Source organism: Monodon monoceros, unplaced genomic scaffold (genome assembly GCF_005190385.1).
Source record: "Monodon monoceros isolate NGI ecotype Baffin Bay Population unplaced genomic scaffold, NGI_Narwhal_1 Super_Scaffold_5, whole genome shotgun sequence".
Classification (NCBI taxonomy): Eukaryota; Metazoa; Chordata; class Mammalia; order Artiodactyla; family Monodontidae; genus Monodon; species Monodon monoceros.
The window spans coordinates 48,699,547-48,713,126 of NW_021703782.1; the positions used below are offsets into that span (position 1 = coordinate 48,699,547).

General features: G+C 35.7%; 1 protein-coding gene across 8 annotated transcripts in view; it reads right to left on the reverse strand.

Moving 5' to 3' along the window:
* CCDC171 (coiled-coil domain containing 171) overlaps positions 1 to 13,580 on the reverse strand; it is a 359,296-nt gene that overhangs the window by 151,726 nt on the left and 193,990 nt on the right. For all 8 annotated transcript variants that reach the window (XM_029203361.1, XM_029203357.1, XM_029203362.1 and 5 more), the window contains 3 exons: positions 4,758 to 4,984; positions 4,083 to 4,265; positions 926 to 1,111 (listed from right to left, as the gene is read on the reverse strand). In XM_029203361.1, coding sequence (XP_029059194.1) covers positions 926 to 1,111; positions 4,083 to 4,265; positions 4,758 to 4,984 — 596 coding nt within the window. The remainder of the gene's footprint in view (positions 1 to 925; positions 1,112 to 4,082; positions 4,266 to 4,757; positions 4,985 to 13,580) is intronic.

The following is a 13,580-nucleotide window of genomic DNA, read 5'->3' on the forward strand; positions in this document are numbered from 1 at the left end:
AAAACCTTTCACATCCAAAAGACATGTGGATTTTCAATGTTTGGAGGGCATAAAACAAGAAAAAGAAAAGAACTAAGGACAGGAAAAAATGAAGATAAGTGAAACAAAGAATAAAATTATTACCGGAAAAATCTCTATTTGGGGGCTTCCCTGGTGGCGCAGGGGTTGAGAGTCCGCCTGCCGATGCAGGGGACACGGGTTCGTGCCCCGGTCCGGGAAGATCCCACATGCCGCGGAGCGGCTGGTCCCGTTGAGCCATGGCCACTGAGCCTGCGCATCCAGAGCCTGTGCTCCGCAACGGGAGAGGCCACAACTGTGAGAGGCCTGCGTACCGCAAAAAAAAAAAAAAAAAAAACAAAATCTCTACTTGGTTTCCAACCGGCAAAGCCTACTTGTACATCTTCAATACATGTGAATCAAGCTTGGAATTGAGGTCCCAGAACCATGTTTCATTGCATCCTTATAAGTTCTTTTTTTTTTAAAATAAATAAATTTATTTATTTAATTTTTGGCTGCACTGGGTCTGCGTTGCTGAGCACGGGTTTTCTCTAGGTGCAGCGAGCGGGGACTACTCTTCGTTGCGGTGCACAGGCTTCTCATTGCGGTGGCTTCTCTTGTTGTGGAGCATGGGCTCTAGGAGCACGGGCTTCAGTAGTTGTCGCACGTGGGCTCAGTAGCTGTGGCTCATGGGCTTAGTTGCTCAGCGGCATGTGGGATCTTCCCGGACCAGGGCTCGAACCCATGTCCCCTGCATTGGCAGGTTGATTCTTAACCACTGCGCCACCAGGGAAGTCCCATCCTTATAAGTTCTTACAGAATAAAATTTCATATCTTGGGATTTCTTCCCTGTTCAAGAGATGTACATGATTCCCTCAAAGACCCAAACCTGGAAGAAATAAACCCTTATGCGAGGGATGTTTTCTACCTTAACAGCTTCTCCAAGAGTTTGGTTTTTGTCAGCTTCCTCACTGGAATGTAATTCAAGCCTATAATTCAACTCCTGTAGTTGCTGTGCCTGCTCATTCAATAGCATTTGAGCCTGCTGTTCCCGTAGTAATGCATTATTCAATTCTTCACATGCACTTGCAAACTTCTCATGGGTGATCAATTTCTGAACAAAGAAAAAAATTTTAATTATAAGCTAACTGCATTGTTGTATCATTTAATCTTCAGAACTCTATTTGCTAACATAAAGAGAATACAAACATTTTTAAATATCTGATATATGACAAAAGTACAATTCATTTTTCTTAATTTCCTAAGTCAAGATAAAAAATATCACTCTGATTTTTTTTTTTTTTTTTGGCCGTGCCATGCAACATGCAGTTCCCCAACCAAGGATTGAACCCATGCCCCCTGTAGTAGAAGCGTGGAGGCTTAACCACTGGACCACCAGGGAAGTCCCACATCACTCTGATTTTTAAAGCACAACAGCTATACTCCCAAATTTATAATTTTTAGTCAAATAAAATCTCAGGAAATATTCATGTTCTAAGTAAATCCATAACGCTCGGTTTAAATCTTGAGACATGAGCACTTTTTATAAAGATAACGATGTGGGAATTAAAGCTTTCAACAAGTTCAAATGCTTTTAAAGGATTACCTGAAAGTCTGTGTTCAGTGTATGTTACCATTCAGGTTTCCCTGGTCAAACTACCCTCTCCTTGGAGAGTCCTTACCACACCATACCTCTCTCACTCCCACCACCACTCACGCTATTGCCATCTTCTTGTATTTTCTTCACAGCCATTATCATTATCTAAATTCACCTTAAATAGTTGTTCACTTTTTTACTGCCTGTCCGCACCCTTCCACAAACCACACATTTAAGGATGTGAGCTCCACAGGGCAGAGACCTCCTTCAGCTTGCTCACCCATCACACAGAGGAGTGCCTGGCATTCAGTAGCTTCTCAGTAGGTATTTGCTGAATAAAAGAATATCTATTCATATATAAACACCTGCCAATAAAACTCTGCACAACTTTTACAATATCATGACTACATCTGCTCTGGAATAACTGACAGTTCTAGAGAGGGGCCATCTCTTAAGGGGTATGGAATCCAGGACAGGACATACTTGTATTATCTCCTGTGCAAAACTCTTAAACAAACAAAAATTAGTTACAACAAATGGCAAGAGACACCTTGATCTTGAGGTACAAAGAACAGAAATGTTTCACAAATGGTAGGTAACCTGAGAAATATATGTGGAAAACTAAAGGAAACCATGCAGGTCTCTTAATCACACTAAGTGTATATAAATCTATTTAAGACTGATAACTTTCCCACTGTTGAAAAGAATTTGAGGTGTCAACTTTTTAACATCCCTCTATTCGCTAATGACACAGCACTTCTCTGGGTTTTGTGAACAAGTATTTTTGTACTTCTTCTACCTTTTACTTGTTATTCTGTTTTAAATTACCACTCCTTGCCATCAGAACATTCTGTTCTTTGCAATCTACTAGGCCTCTATAAATGAAGATCCCCGTCATTTTGCAGGACTTCTTCCCACTCTTCCAAAATTTCTCCTTTACCTAAAAACTTAGCTAATGTTAGCCTTTCTCTTGTCCATATATCCCTCCCAGAGACTGGCGCAATTCTGTTCACTCTTCTGTGACTAAATAGGGTCAAACAAGTACAGCAATGCAGAATAAGAAAGAGATAGTGTGTGAAAGCAGTTGTATGGAGCTAATAAACCAAAAACAATAAAAAGATCATGGGAGTTAGCTATTAAAGTACAACTGTCAGTAGATGATCATGGGAGTTAGCTATTAAAGAACACCTGTCAGTAGATGAACATGATATTCCAAAACAGTGCAGGTACTAAATCACTTTTGGTGGGCAGGATGTGTCCCTTTACGTTACAATTTTAGATGAACTATAAGAAGCTATTTTGTTTGCCTGTATACTTTGCCTGAAATAAATGAAAGATGATGGTTGCAGGCACACTCCCTGATTTTTAAAGAGGAAAACAGCATCATTTTCCCATCTATTCTGTTTTTAGTAAAACGATCCTTTATTAACATAGCTGGATATGAACATTAACCACTTTAGTGAAGTGGTTAAAAGTCTGCGTTTTGGAGTCAGAATACCGAGGTTCAAATCCTGTCATTTCCACATACTAACTGTGTGACTTTCGGCAAGTTACTTAGCTGTTCTGTGCCCTACATTTCCTCATCTGTTAAAAAAAAAAAAAGGATAATAATATTATTGAATTATTATTGATATGAGAGGACTAAATGAATCAACACCTTAAAGTGCTTAGGGGCGGTGCCTGATACATGTTCAATATGATCATCAAATGTTAGAAATCATCACTTTATAACTTTATACTACATAATTGGATGTCAAATATAAAAATTACATACATCATTCCTTCAATTATTATTTCAATTAATCTTATTTTTATTTCTACACTTCAGTGGAAGAAATTCACACTAAACATTTCTTGGAACACGTTCTTTGCTCTTGCTGCGAGCCAGTTACTCAACCAAAGTTTATTTGCCATAGCAGTTAACCATCCTAACTACAGCTTAATCATTTTCTATACTTTCAGTCACAGTATACATTTTAACAGAGCTATAAGCTCTGCTGACACAATCAGTACTCCTTTAAGCATCTGGAATAAATCTTTTTTTTCAATGTTTTTTGAGATGATTTTAATGATGCTGTGCTTTTTATTTAATTGACACACAACACTGCTTAAGTTTAAGATGTACAATGTATTCATTTGATACACTTCTAACTTGCAAAACAATTTCCACTGCAGCCCTAGCTAGCTCTATTAAGTCACATAATTATTACTTCTTTTTTGTGGTGAGAACATTTAAGTTCTAGTCTCTTAGCAAATTTGAAATGTATAATACATTACTGTTGGGGAATTTTAGAAGGGAATTTTTCTAAAGAAAAAGAAATTCTATTAATTGGATTTGATTATTTGAAAAAGGAAACATAATAAAAAGTTAAGGAAAACAAACATATATATTTGCCCTGTGATATTTTATATACATATGTATATCATACATATTTTATATCAGAGGAGAGCTCACCAAAGCCATAGTTTTTAAATCATATATACTTACTGACTGCTTAACTTCATTCAACTGCATCTGAAGACCCTGGGTTTTGTCAAGCTCCTTCTTCAGTTCATTCACATTTCGTTTCAGTTCTGTGACCTCTAAGCGTAGTGAGCGGCGCTCCACTTCTGCTGTGTGCAGTCTTTGTGTAAATCCAAATATTTGCTTCTGTAATGATGCTGTGCTTTTCTATTGTCAAATAAGAGCAATTTTACAAAAAGTCACTTCAGATTTACTAGTAAGTCCATAGCAATGGTCATTTTACCAAATTAAATGTAACTTAGGTTATACAGAAAACAATACCAGCTCTTTCTAAAACTTAAAACGAAGGCTTTATTTTTTTATGTGACCAATAATTTGCCTTATATGAAATGAAAAATGAAGAAAAGAAATAATCTAGATGGCTAGAAAACAGAAAAGATAATTGTTTATGTCTCACACAATTCTGTTGCAGTATACTCGTACAGAACAGTTAATTCAGAACTCATGCCAGAACTTTTGTATTTTGATATTATGGATACTTATTTGGAAGTTCTTTTATTTATCATATTAAACTATTACATGAAATCTAAAAGAAATCTACCTACACTCGTGTACAACTAATATAAACTACAAATAAATTTGATTCGGAATTAAATTTACAAGTCCTAAAATCCCTATTTAATGAAATTGCATACATACCAAAATGGGCACGTGGCCACGTAGACCGTATTTCAGGGCCAGTGTGTTTACTTTATGAAGTCCACGGGCCAGCCTCTGAACCAGGGAATCTTTTTCCACATATCTAATACTCCTGTTCCTGTGCAAAGGTATACTGTCCATTGCCAGATTAATTTTATCCATGAGTTTTGCAAAAGAATTCTTGGCTGCTCCTATAAGCAAATGTCCACAAATTCTGGAATTTGGATCTTCAAAGAAAAAGAAAAAAAGCACAGAAAAATAAGAATTGTCTCTTGTTCATTTCACAACACTGCCAGTCACAACACAATGAAAATATTTTCTCAGTTATATCATTCCCACCCACCTGTAGTAATCCATTCAAGAAGTCCCCGCCTATATCAACTTTCACTATGTAAGAAATAGCCCACCTACTAAATAATGTATCTAAAGAAAATCTGCATGTATTTACAGTATGTCATTTGTACTGAACACTATGACACTAAAAAATCATCACTCCTTTCTTTGTTTTAAAACCTAACAAATTCATTTTCTATTTACAACTACTGAAGCTTATTACTTTAATGTCACACTATTTATATTCTCAGACAAGAAAATATAACTTGCCTTATTCCAAGGCAATTAACATTTTACAACTACAATTACTCATTTCCCCGTAGGATTTTGGTAATCATCCCTCTCATATAATGGACTTAAGGTCCCAGCATATCCAACATGGCCTGCTTACTGCTAGATTCATCAGGTCTGTAATTAATAACTGTATTTAATGTAGATAAATAAAATTGTCAGTGTTCTTTCTACTAATTGGTATTCCAAATAATGGTTAATAGGTTTATTTATGCCTTAATAAAAGTCGTGTAATTTAGTTTTTCCTCTGCTAGGCATGTCTTAATCTGTCATTACTTGTGTTACAATACTATCCATGTAAAATGATGAACACGGAGAGACTCTTTAAATTATGCAGTATACCATTCTACATTTCAAGAACCTCTGCTGTTGGGAGTTAGTTTAAATCTTGTCTTTATATCATAAGCACAAAAAGCATATTTGGCCAGTTTTATGCAAGAGAAAAATGTTCCACAATTCTAAGAACACATGGTTCGAAACTGAAGAGCAGCACTGACTGAGAAGGTCAACGCCAATAAACCATCAGTGGTTTTCTATGTCAGAAAAAACCATCTCACGGAAGCTAGATAAAAGCTCATTGTTCTAGAAAATTTTCAGGAACACAAAAATAATAAAGTTTTCACAGATAAAGAGCCTTTAGAAGCAAAAATCAACTATAATTAAATTTTAATGAATAGTGGTTTTTTACTATATCACAGCAATGTGTTGTGTAGACACTAACCACTCTGAGAGGTGAAATTAAGTGGCAGTATAATTCCATAAGGCATTCCTTTGAATTTTTAACAAGTGGGAAAGAGGCATACACTCTAAGTTACTGACTGCTACTCTCAATGAATTACAGAAAGAGCACAAAGCATAATTTTATGCTTTGATGAATAAGAAGTATTTTTACGATATACTTCACATTATACAGTATAGAGTACAATTAATTCAATATTAAATAAATGAAGAAACAAAAAAATCCTCTACTGACATAGTTGTAGAATTATTTGTATAATGATACAGAAGAGAAACAATGTCACTAAAATTCCTCATGTCTAAACTTGTCTAGGCTAGTTAAAATGTTTGACTTGTTACATTTAACAAATTCTTGTTTATGCTAAATACATTTGTTAATCACTTTTCCCCTATCTAATAGCATATCTTTCAAGAAGGAAGAGGACTCTATGTTCTGCAACTACCTTTTCCAATAGAAGGGGCAATAGTGCACATCTGAGGTTAAAATCTTCAAAACAAATTCACAGAGAATTGTTTCGACCAGTAGTTCTAAACCTGTGAATTACAGATTTTGAGGCAGGGGGGAGGGGAGGTTGAAAAGTTATTATAAGAGTTCCACCACTCTCAACTGCAGTATTGCCATTTGACCTTTATTTAGCCCTAAAAAAATATGTAGCATGAATAATATATGCTTATGATGTTGTTAGTAATAAAATTAAAAGTCCTTCGAAACATTGCAGAAGTCAACTGCTGCTAAAAATACAACTATCGTGTGGGAAGAGCAGTCTACAATGTGATTTCTTATTAAAATGGAATCCTCACACTCAGATTGAGAAACATGCCTTTAATGAAAAACAGGGAATAGTGAGTAATTATTTAATTAATATGTATGTAAATATGTCATTATTTAATTTAATAATAATATGAGTCATGAATATAATAATAATAATAATGCCTAATGGTAATAATAATGTTAGAAATGTTAATCACGAGTAATGTTAACTGCATTAAAATTCGACTCAGTTCTAGACAGTTGGGAACATTTTCTCATCCTTGACACCTCCATCTTTCTTGCCATCTCCCTCACATCCAATCACATCACATTTCTACCATCTATTCAATTTTTTCTGTAATCATGGCATTGTCTCACCTATGTTCTTACAAGGGTCTCCCTACTCTTCTCCAGTCATTTCCCCTCTTCAATCCATCCTCCACTGTAGAAAAAATGACTTCTAAAACACAAGTAGGATCTTGTCACAACCCCTGCTTAAGTTTCAGTGAGTCTCTTCAGATCTGGGAATAAATGTCAAACTCCTTAAACATGGCTCATAAGGTCCTACATGATCTGATCCCTGCTTACTTTTCCAGGAGCATCTTTCACTATTATCCCTTTCATGTATAACTCCTTCCAAGTGACCCCAACACATCACAATCTTAGAGCACTCTTCTGAGCAAAAAAACGCCTGTGTCTTCAAAGAGCTGTAATTTGAAAATATGAATCAGTTTTCAAACTTGGGAGCCAATCATTAAGGTAAGATTCAAAACTGTGTTCTATCTAAAGATGAAACTAAAAATACTATGAAAAAAAGCCCAAAATACTATTTTCAAAAAGTAATAAGAGAATGTCTTACCATATTTTAAAACTTCAAGAAATACACATGAAAAGGGCAGTATGATACCGATACCAGAAGAGACAGGAAGACTAATGGAATTGACTGGAGAGACGGGAAATAGATCCAAGTACGTATAATAAATATATACTAAATGGCATATCTTAATTCACTAGGTAAAAGACAGATGATGGAATTAAAACGTATTGGGGCTAGCTGGTCATCCATACACAAATAAATATTATTAATTTCCTCACTACTTCTCTGAAAATAATTCCAGATAAAATCCAAGATTTAATGTAAAAATCAAAAATACTAGACTAAAATATGAGCAACACCACCTGCGGTGAGGCTAGCCTTTCTAAATAAATCACCAAAAGAAAAACCATAAAGTAAATGATTAATAATGTTAACCATACAAAAATACACAAACAAAATTAAAATACAAACTGGAAAAATTATTTACACTATATGGCAAAGTGCTAATATGTGTGATACACAAGGAGTTCTTATAATTCTATAAGAAACAAACACACACCCATATATGAACATAATGAGATAATGTGTAAAAGAATATGAATGGGTGTAGAACAAATGAAAAGATTTGCAATCAAACAGTCAAAATTACAAATAAGGAATGATATAGTTTCTTTTGCCTTTCAAATTGATAAAAATAAAAAAGACTGTTAAAACTTCATGTATCAAAGGCATTATGAGAAAGCCAGAACTCTCAGTAGTGTTCATAAGAGTGTAATGCAAAGCAACTTTTACAAAAGGCAGACTGGCAATACTTTCCAAACGTAAAATATGCAAACTCATTTCTGAGGAGTTTAGCCAAGGAAATAATTGCACAAGTATAAAATGATTTTATGTACAAACATGTTAATTACAGCATAGTTTATTATAATATTAATTAAAATAGTAAAAAAATATGAAAAAATGCCAATATCCATCAACAGGGAATTTTCAGAGTAAACTATATAAACAATGAAATAGTATATTATCAAATACAATTAATGATGTACACCTACGTTATTGACATGGAAAGACATTTATTATCCAGTGAGTAGAAAAAAAATTATGATGAGGCATGATTGTGTGACTCCCTCATATAAAACTGGGTGTGTTTGTATGTATACCTGTTGGTACACATGTCTGGGAGATTTGTAGAAATCATTAAAGTGTTAAGAATGATTGGGGATGGCCTTTTGGGTGATTTTTATTTCTTCTGTGCAGGTTTCTATACTGTGTGAAGTTTTTATACCAAGCATAAATTTAATTATCCTCTAGATAATTTAAAAAAAGCATAAACACTTTTCCAGAAATAACAAAACTATTTTAAAAAGCACTGTATACTGTCTTCCTCATTCATTCATTAAACAGCTAGCTATAGGGCAACTCATATGCATGAAGGCACTGTGTTAGGCAATGTGGAGAGGAGATCTATAACACTGATTAAGAATCAGTAGCTCCTGTTTCTATCAGCGTTATTTATAAATAATACTATAGGTACAAATGCCCAATAATAGAACTACTCAAAAACATATCTTGACTTAGACAAATGGTATTTAGGGGAATGATTATCAAAAGCAGGGGTTCTTGGACTTCCCTGGTGGTGCAGTGGTTAAGAATCCACCTGCCAATGCAGGGGACACGGATTCGAACCCTGGTCCAGGAAAATCCCACATGCCGCGGAGCAACTAAGCCCATGCGCCACAACTACTGAACCTGCACTCTAGAGGCCGCGACCCACAACTACAGGGCCCACGTGCCACAACTACTGAAGCCCGTGTGCCTGGAGCCCATGCTCCACAACAAGAGAAGCCACCACAATGAGAAGCCTGCGCACCGCAAGGAAGAGTAGCCCCTGCTCACTCTAACTAGAGAAAAGCCTGCATGCAGCAACAAAGAACCAACACAGCCATAAATAAATAAATAGTATCCGGTTTTTTAAAAAAAAGCAGGGGTTCTTGCTCATTTTTTGTCCCGTGTATACCCTCGAGAGCCTAGTAAAACCTATGGATCGCCTTCTTAGCATAATACTTTTAAACATGTTAAGTCAAAATATGTAGGGTTACAAAGGAAGCAAATTTTATTAAAATGCAGTTTTCAAACTATTTTAAGTTCTATTATAAATATATTATGCATAAGACAATACATTTAAAATATAGACTGAAATTTTTTTAAAAGACATAGCATAGGGCTTCCCTGGTGGCCCAGTGGTTGAGAGTCCACCTGCCGATGCAGGGGACACGGGTTTGTGCCCCGGTCTGGGAAGATCCCACATGCTGCAGAGCGGCTGGGCCTATGAGCCATGGCCGCTGAGCCTGCGCGTCCAGGCTCCGCAACGGGAGAGGCCACAACTGTGAGAGGCCCGTGTACAGCCAAAAAAAAAAAAAAAAAAGACATAGCATGGTGAAAGTTGTTGCTTAGCCAAACTAAGAATATTGAACTATGAGGTGATCTTTATGAAGGCATCAAACATGTAATGCTGGACATCAAACATTTTTATTTTTTAATTTTTTTATATTTAGAAGTGATTAAAATCCTGATCCACAAATATATACTGCTGCAAATGTAATTAAAGTTCCTATAGTTCACTTTACAAGGTATAGGTAGGTATCTCTCAAAAAATACTAGAGTACTCCAAGACTCTTAAATTCTTAACATATACACACTACTATATATAAAATAGACAACCAACAAGGACCAACTGTATAGCACAGGGAACTACACTCAGTATTTTGTAATAACCTATAAGGGAAAAGAATATATATATATATATATATATATATAACTGAATCAATTTGCTGTACACTTGAAAATAACACAGCATTGTAAATCAACTATACTTAAATAAAAAAGTAAAATTTAGGCGCTTCCCTGGTGGCGCAGTGGTTGAGAGTCCACCTGCCGATGTAGGGGACACGGGTTCGTGCCCGGGTCCGGGAAGATCCCACATGCCGCGGAGCGGCTGGGCCCGTGAGCCATGGCCGCTGAGCCTGCGCATCCGGAGCCTGTACTCCGCAATGGGAGAAGCCACAACAGTGAGAGGCCCGCGTACCGCAAAAAAAAAAAAAAAAAAAGTAAAATTAAAAAAAAAAGAAAACCTATTGTGGAAAGTTTTTTGTTCAAAAGTCAGTGAGTTCATCTTTGGCTAGGTCAACTTATTCAATACGTTTATATAAGAAAGAAAAACGATTGTGAATCTATGGTTCAAATTTGATGCTATGAAGATAGAAGGAACTTAAGTAGCACTTTTGAAAGAGTTCTAAAGTGTTTCCAGGTGCTTGCAGGTTGCACTTTCAAAGAAATCACAGAATTTTGTACTTAGGGAATACTGGAAAGCAACATAGACATGAAGAATATAGAAGCTCAACTGGATGGATGAACAACTACTAGGTGTACAATCGTCCTGATACATGGCCAGCTACATTGCACCAGCATCCATCTGTACATAGAAGACTGTGATTACATACCATGTATGTGATGAGTCTCATGATTACTGATCATCAAAGATGAACATAAACAATATCTGAAGATAGCTGCAACAACTGTATTACAACTTGAAAATATCTGTAATTTCTATTAGTAAATAAGTCACCATGCTGCTAATATTATCATGGTCTGTCATCACCATTCATAATGGAAGGAAATGTTCATTAATGGTTAGTGAAACAAGACAATTATTTTCCATCCAAGTCTACAGATGCTCCCCCTCTGAATTCTATCCATGGACCAATGGATAGAATTGAGAAGGGTTCTATGAACCCCAGATTAAGAGATCCCTTATCTAAGGAATACACTACACAATCATAAAACTATATCCTTCAGCCTCTACTTCTCCGTCAACTTAAATAATAAGAAAGCTGCATACCTGGACTACTCTACTCAGAGAACCAGAATATAATACGCTCTCAGTTTTCACTGAAGAAAAACATAAGCAACACTAACAAGAAAAAAACTTCTGCATCTTCTATGAAGTAGCCTTTAAAGATATAAACTGTGGGGCTTCCCTGTTGGCGCAGTGGTTGGGGGTCCGCTTGCCGATGCGGGGGGCGTGGGTTCGTGCCCCGGTCCAGGGGGATCTCCCGTGCCGCGGAGCGTCTGGGCCTGTGGGCCATGGCTGCTGGGCCTGCGCGTCCGGAGCCTGTGCTCCGCGGCGGGAGAGGCCGCAGCGGTGGGAGGCCCGCGTATCGAAAAAAAAAAAAAAAAAAAAAAAGATATAAACTGTGAATGTTATTCAATATTTTCAATATGATAATCCATATAATAAATTCCTCTTAGGGTTTAGTAGCAAAAACAGTATTAATGGTTTGCTCCGTATGTTTGGAGAAATAAGAGAGCGTCTCATATCTGCGGAACAACATGCAGCTCAGTTTAGCTAAACTGTAGTTTTATCAATAAGAGTACAGGGAGGTGAGACTATACAAATAAATGAGAATCAGATCCAGAAAGGTCTTGTATACCGAGCTAAAGCGTAGGAAATGAGGAACAATACTGCTGCTTTTACAAAGATATGTGACAAACCAAGCACTGCCAACATGCAATAACTCGTTTAAACCATTACAATAGCCAATGAGATGGTACGATTATTATAGCCATTTAAAATAAGTGCGAGAAAAAGAACAATGAAAAATGGTACATAGAATTGACCCAGTCATATTGAAATACACACAAAACAACTTGAAAGAAGTAGACACAAATATTAATCATACTCTCAGGGAGATTACAAGAGCTGTCTTACAGTGATATTTTACAATTACCTGTAAGCTGCCATAATTTTTTTTCTGGAACAAGGTGGAGGTTTAAAATATTTTTAAATACACATGTATTATTTTAGAATAGATCTGAGAGGAAATTTTTTCTTTTTTTCTTTTACAAAAATCTTAAAAAATAATTGTGTCGTTTTGTTAGACAGTATCTGGATATTCAACTAAATCTTCTAAGAAAAGGGTCTTAAAAGTTTTCTACAAACTGCCTATAAGTTGCAAAATATGTTAAAGCCTCATATATGTTTCTTAAAATAATTTTGATTTTGTATATTATTTTAACAAATAAATGTATTCTATGAAAATTGTGACACTGGAATTTTACACAGTCATGAACACTTCCAAGGATAAATTATTCATTCAAAAATTGTTCTTAAGAATGATAGGCAAATAAATTTTAATTTAGAAAACAAAACTTCTTTCACATTTTCCATATGTTTGAAAATTCTCAGAATAAAGTGTTTGAAAAAATATGGGAAAATGCAAGAATAATAATTTTAAAAGTCACAAAAGTCAGTAAGTTAAATGTGGCTCAAAATAGACACTAATAGCTCAAGTACTAAAAATGATCCACGGTCAGATTGTACTTATTTCAATTTCAGATATGAGTGAAATTGTGTATAACAAAATTCTCTAAATTACTTCTTCTCACACTTTACTGTGGTTATAAATCATCTTGTTAAAATGCAGATTCTGGCTGAATAGCTCTGGAATGGAGTCTGAGACTGTGCATTTCTAACACCCCACAGTTAATGCTGATGCTGCTGGTCGACAACCAAACTTGGAGTAACACATCTCTTTTTATTCTTTGTTAGGACTCACTAAAGCCTTTAAGCTTTCAAATATATACTAATAACTACTTATTAATACAAGTATCTTTACTTACTGCTTTGAACTTCCTAATATGAAACCTCAGTGTTGTGCCGAATACAACCTATATTTCTGAGTTTTACCTGGAAGAGCTGCTATGACCTCTACAAAGTTAACTCAAAGTATACGATGAAGGAAAGCTGTGAGTAGTAATAGCAGGAGCATGTATATTTGAGTCATCTATCCTCTAGATAATTAAAATTCAATTACAATTGAAATGCGTAAATGTG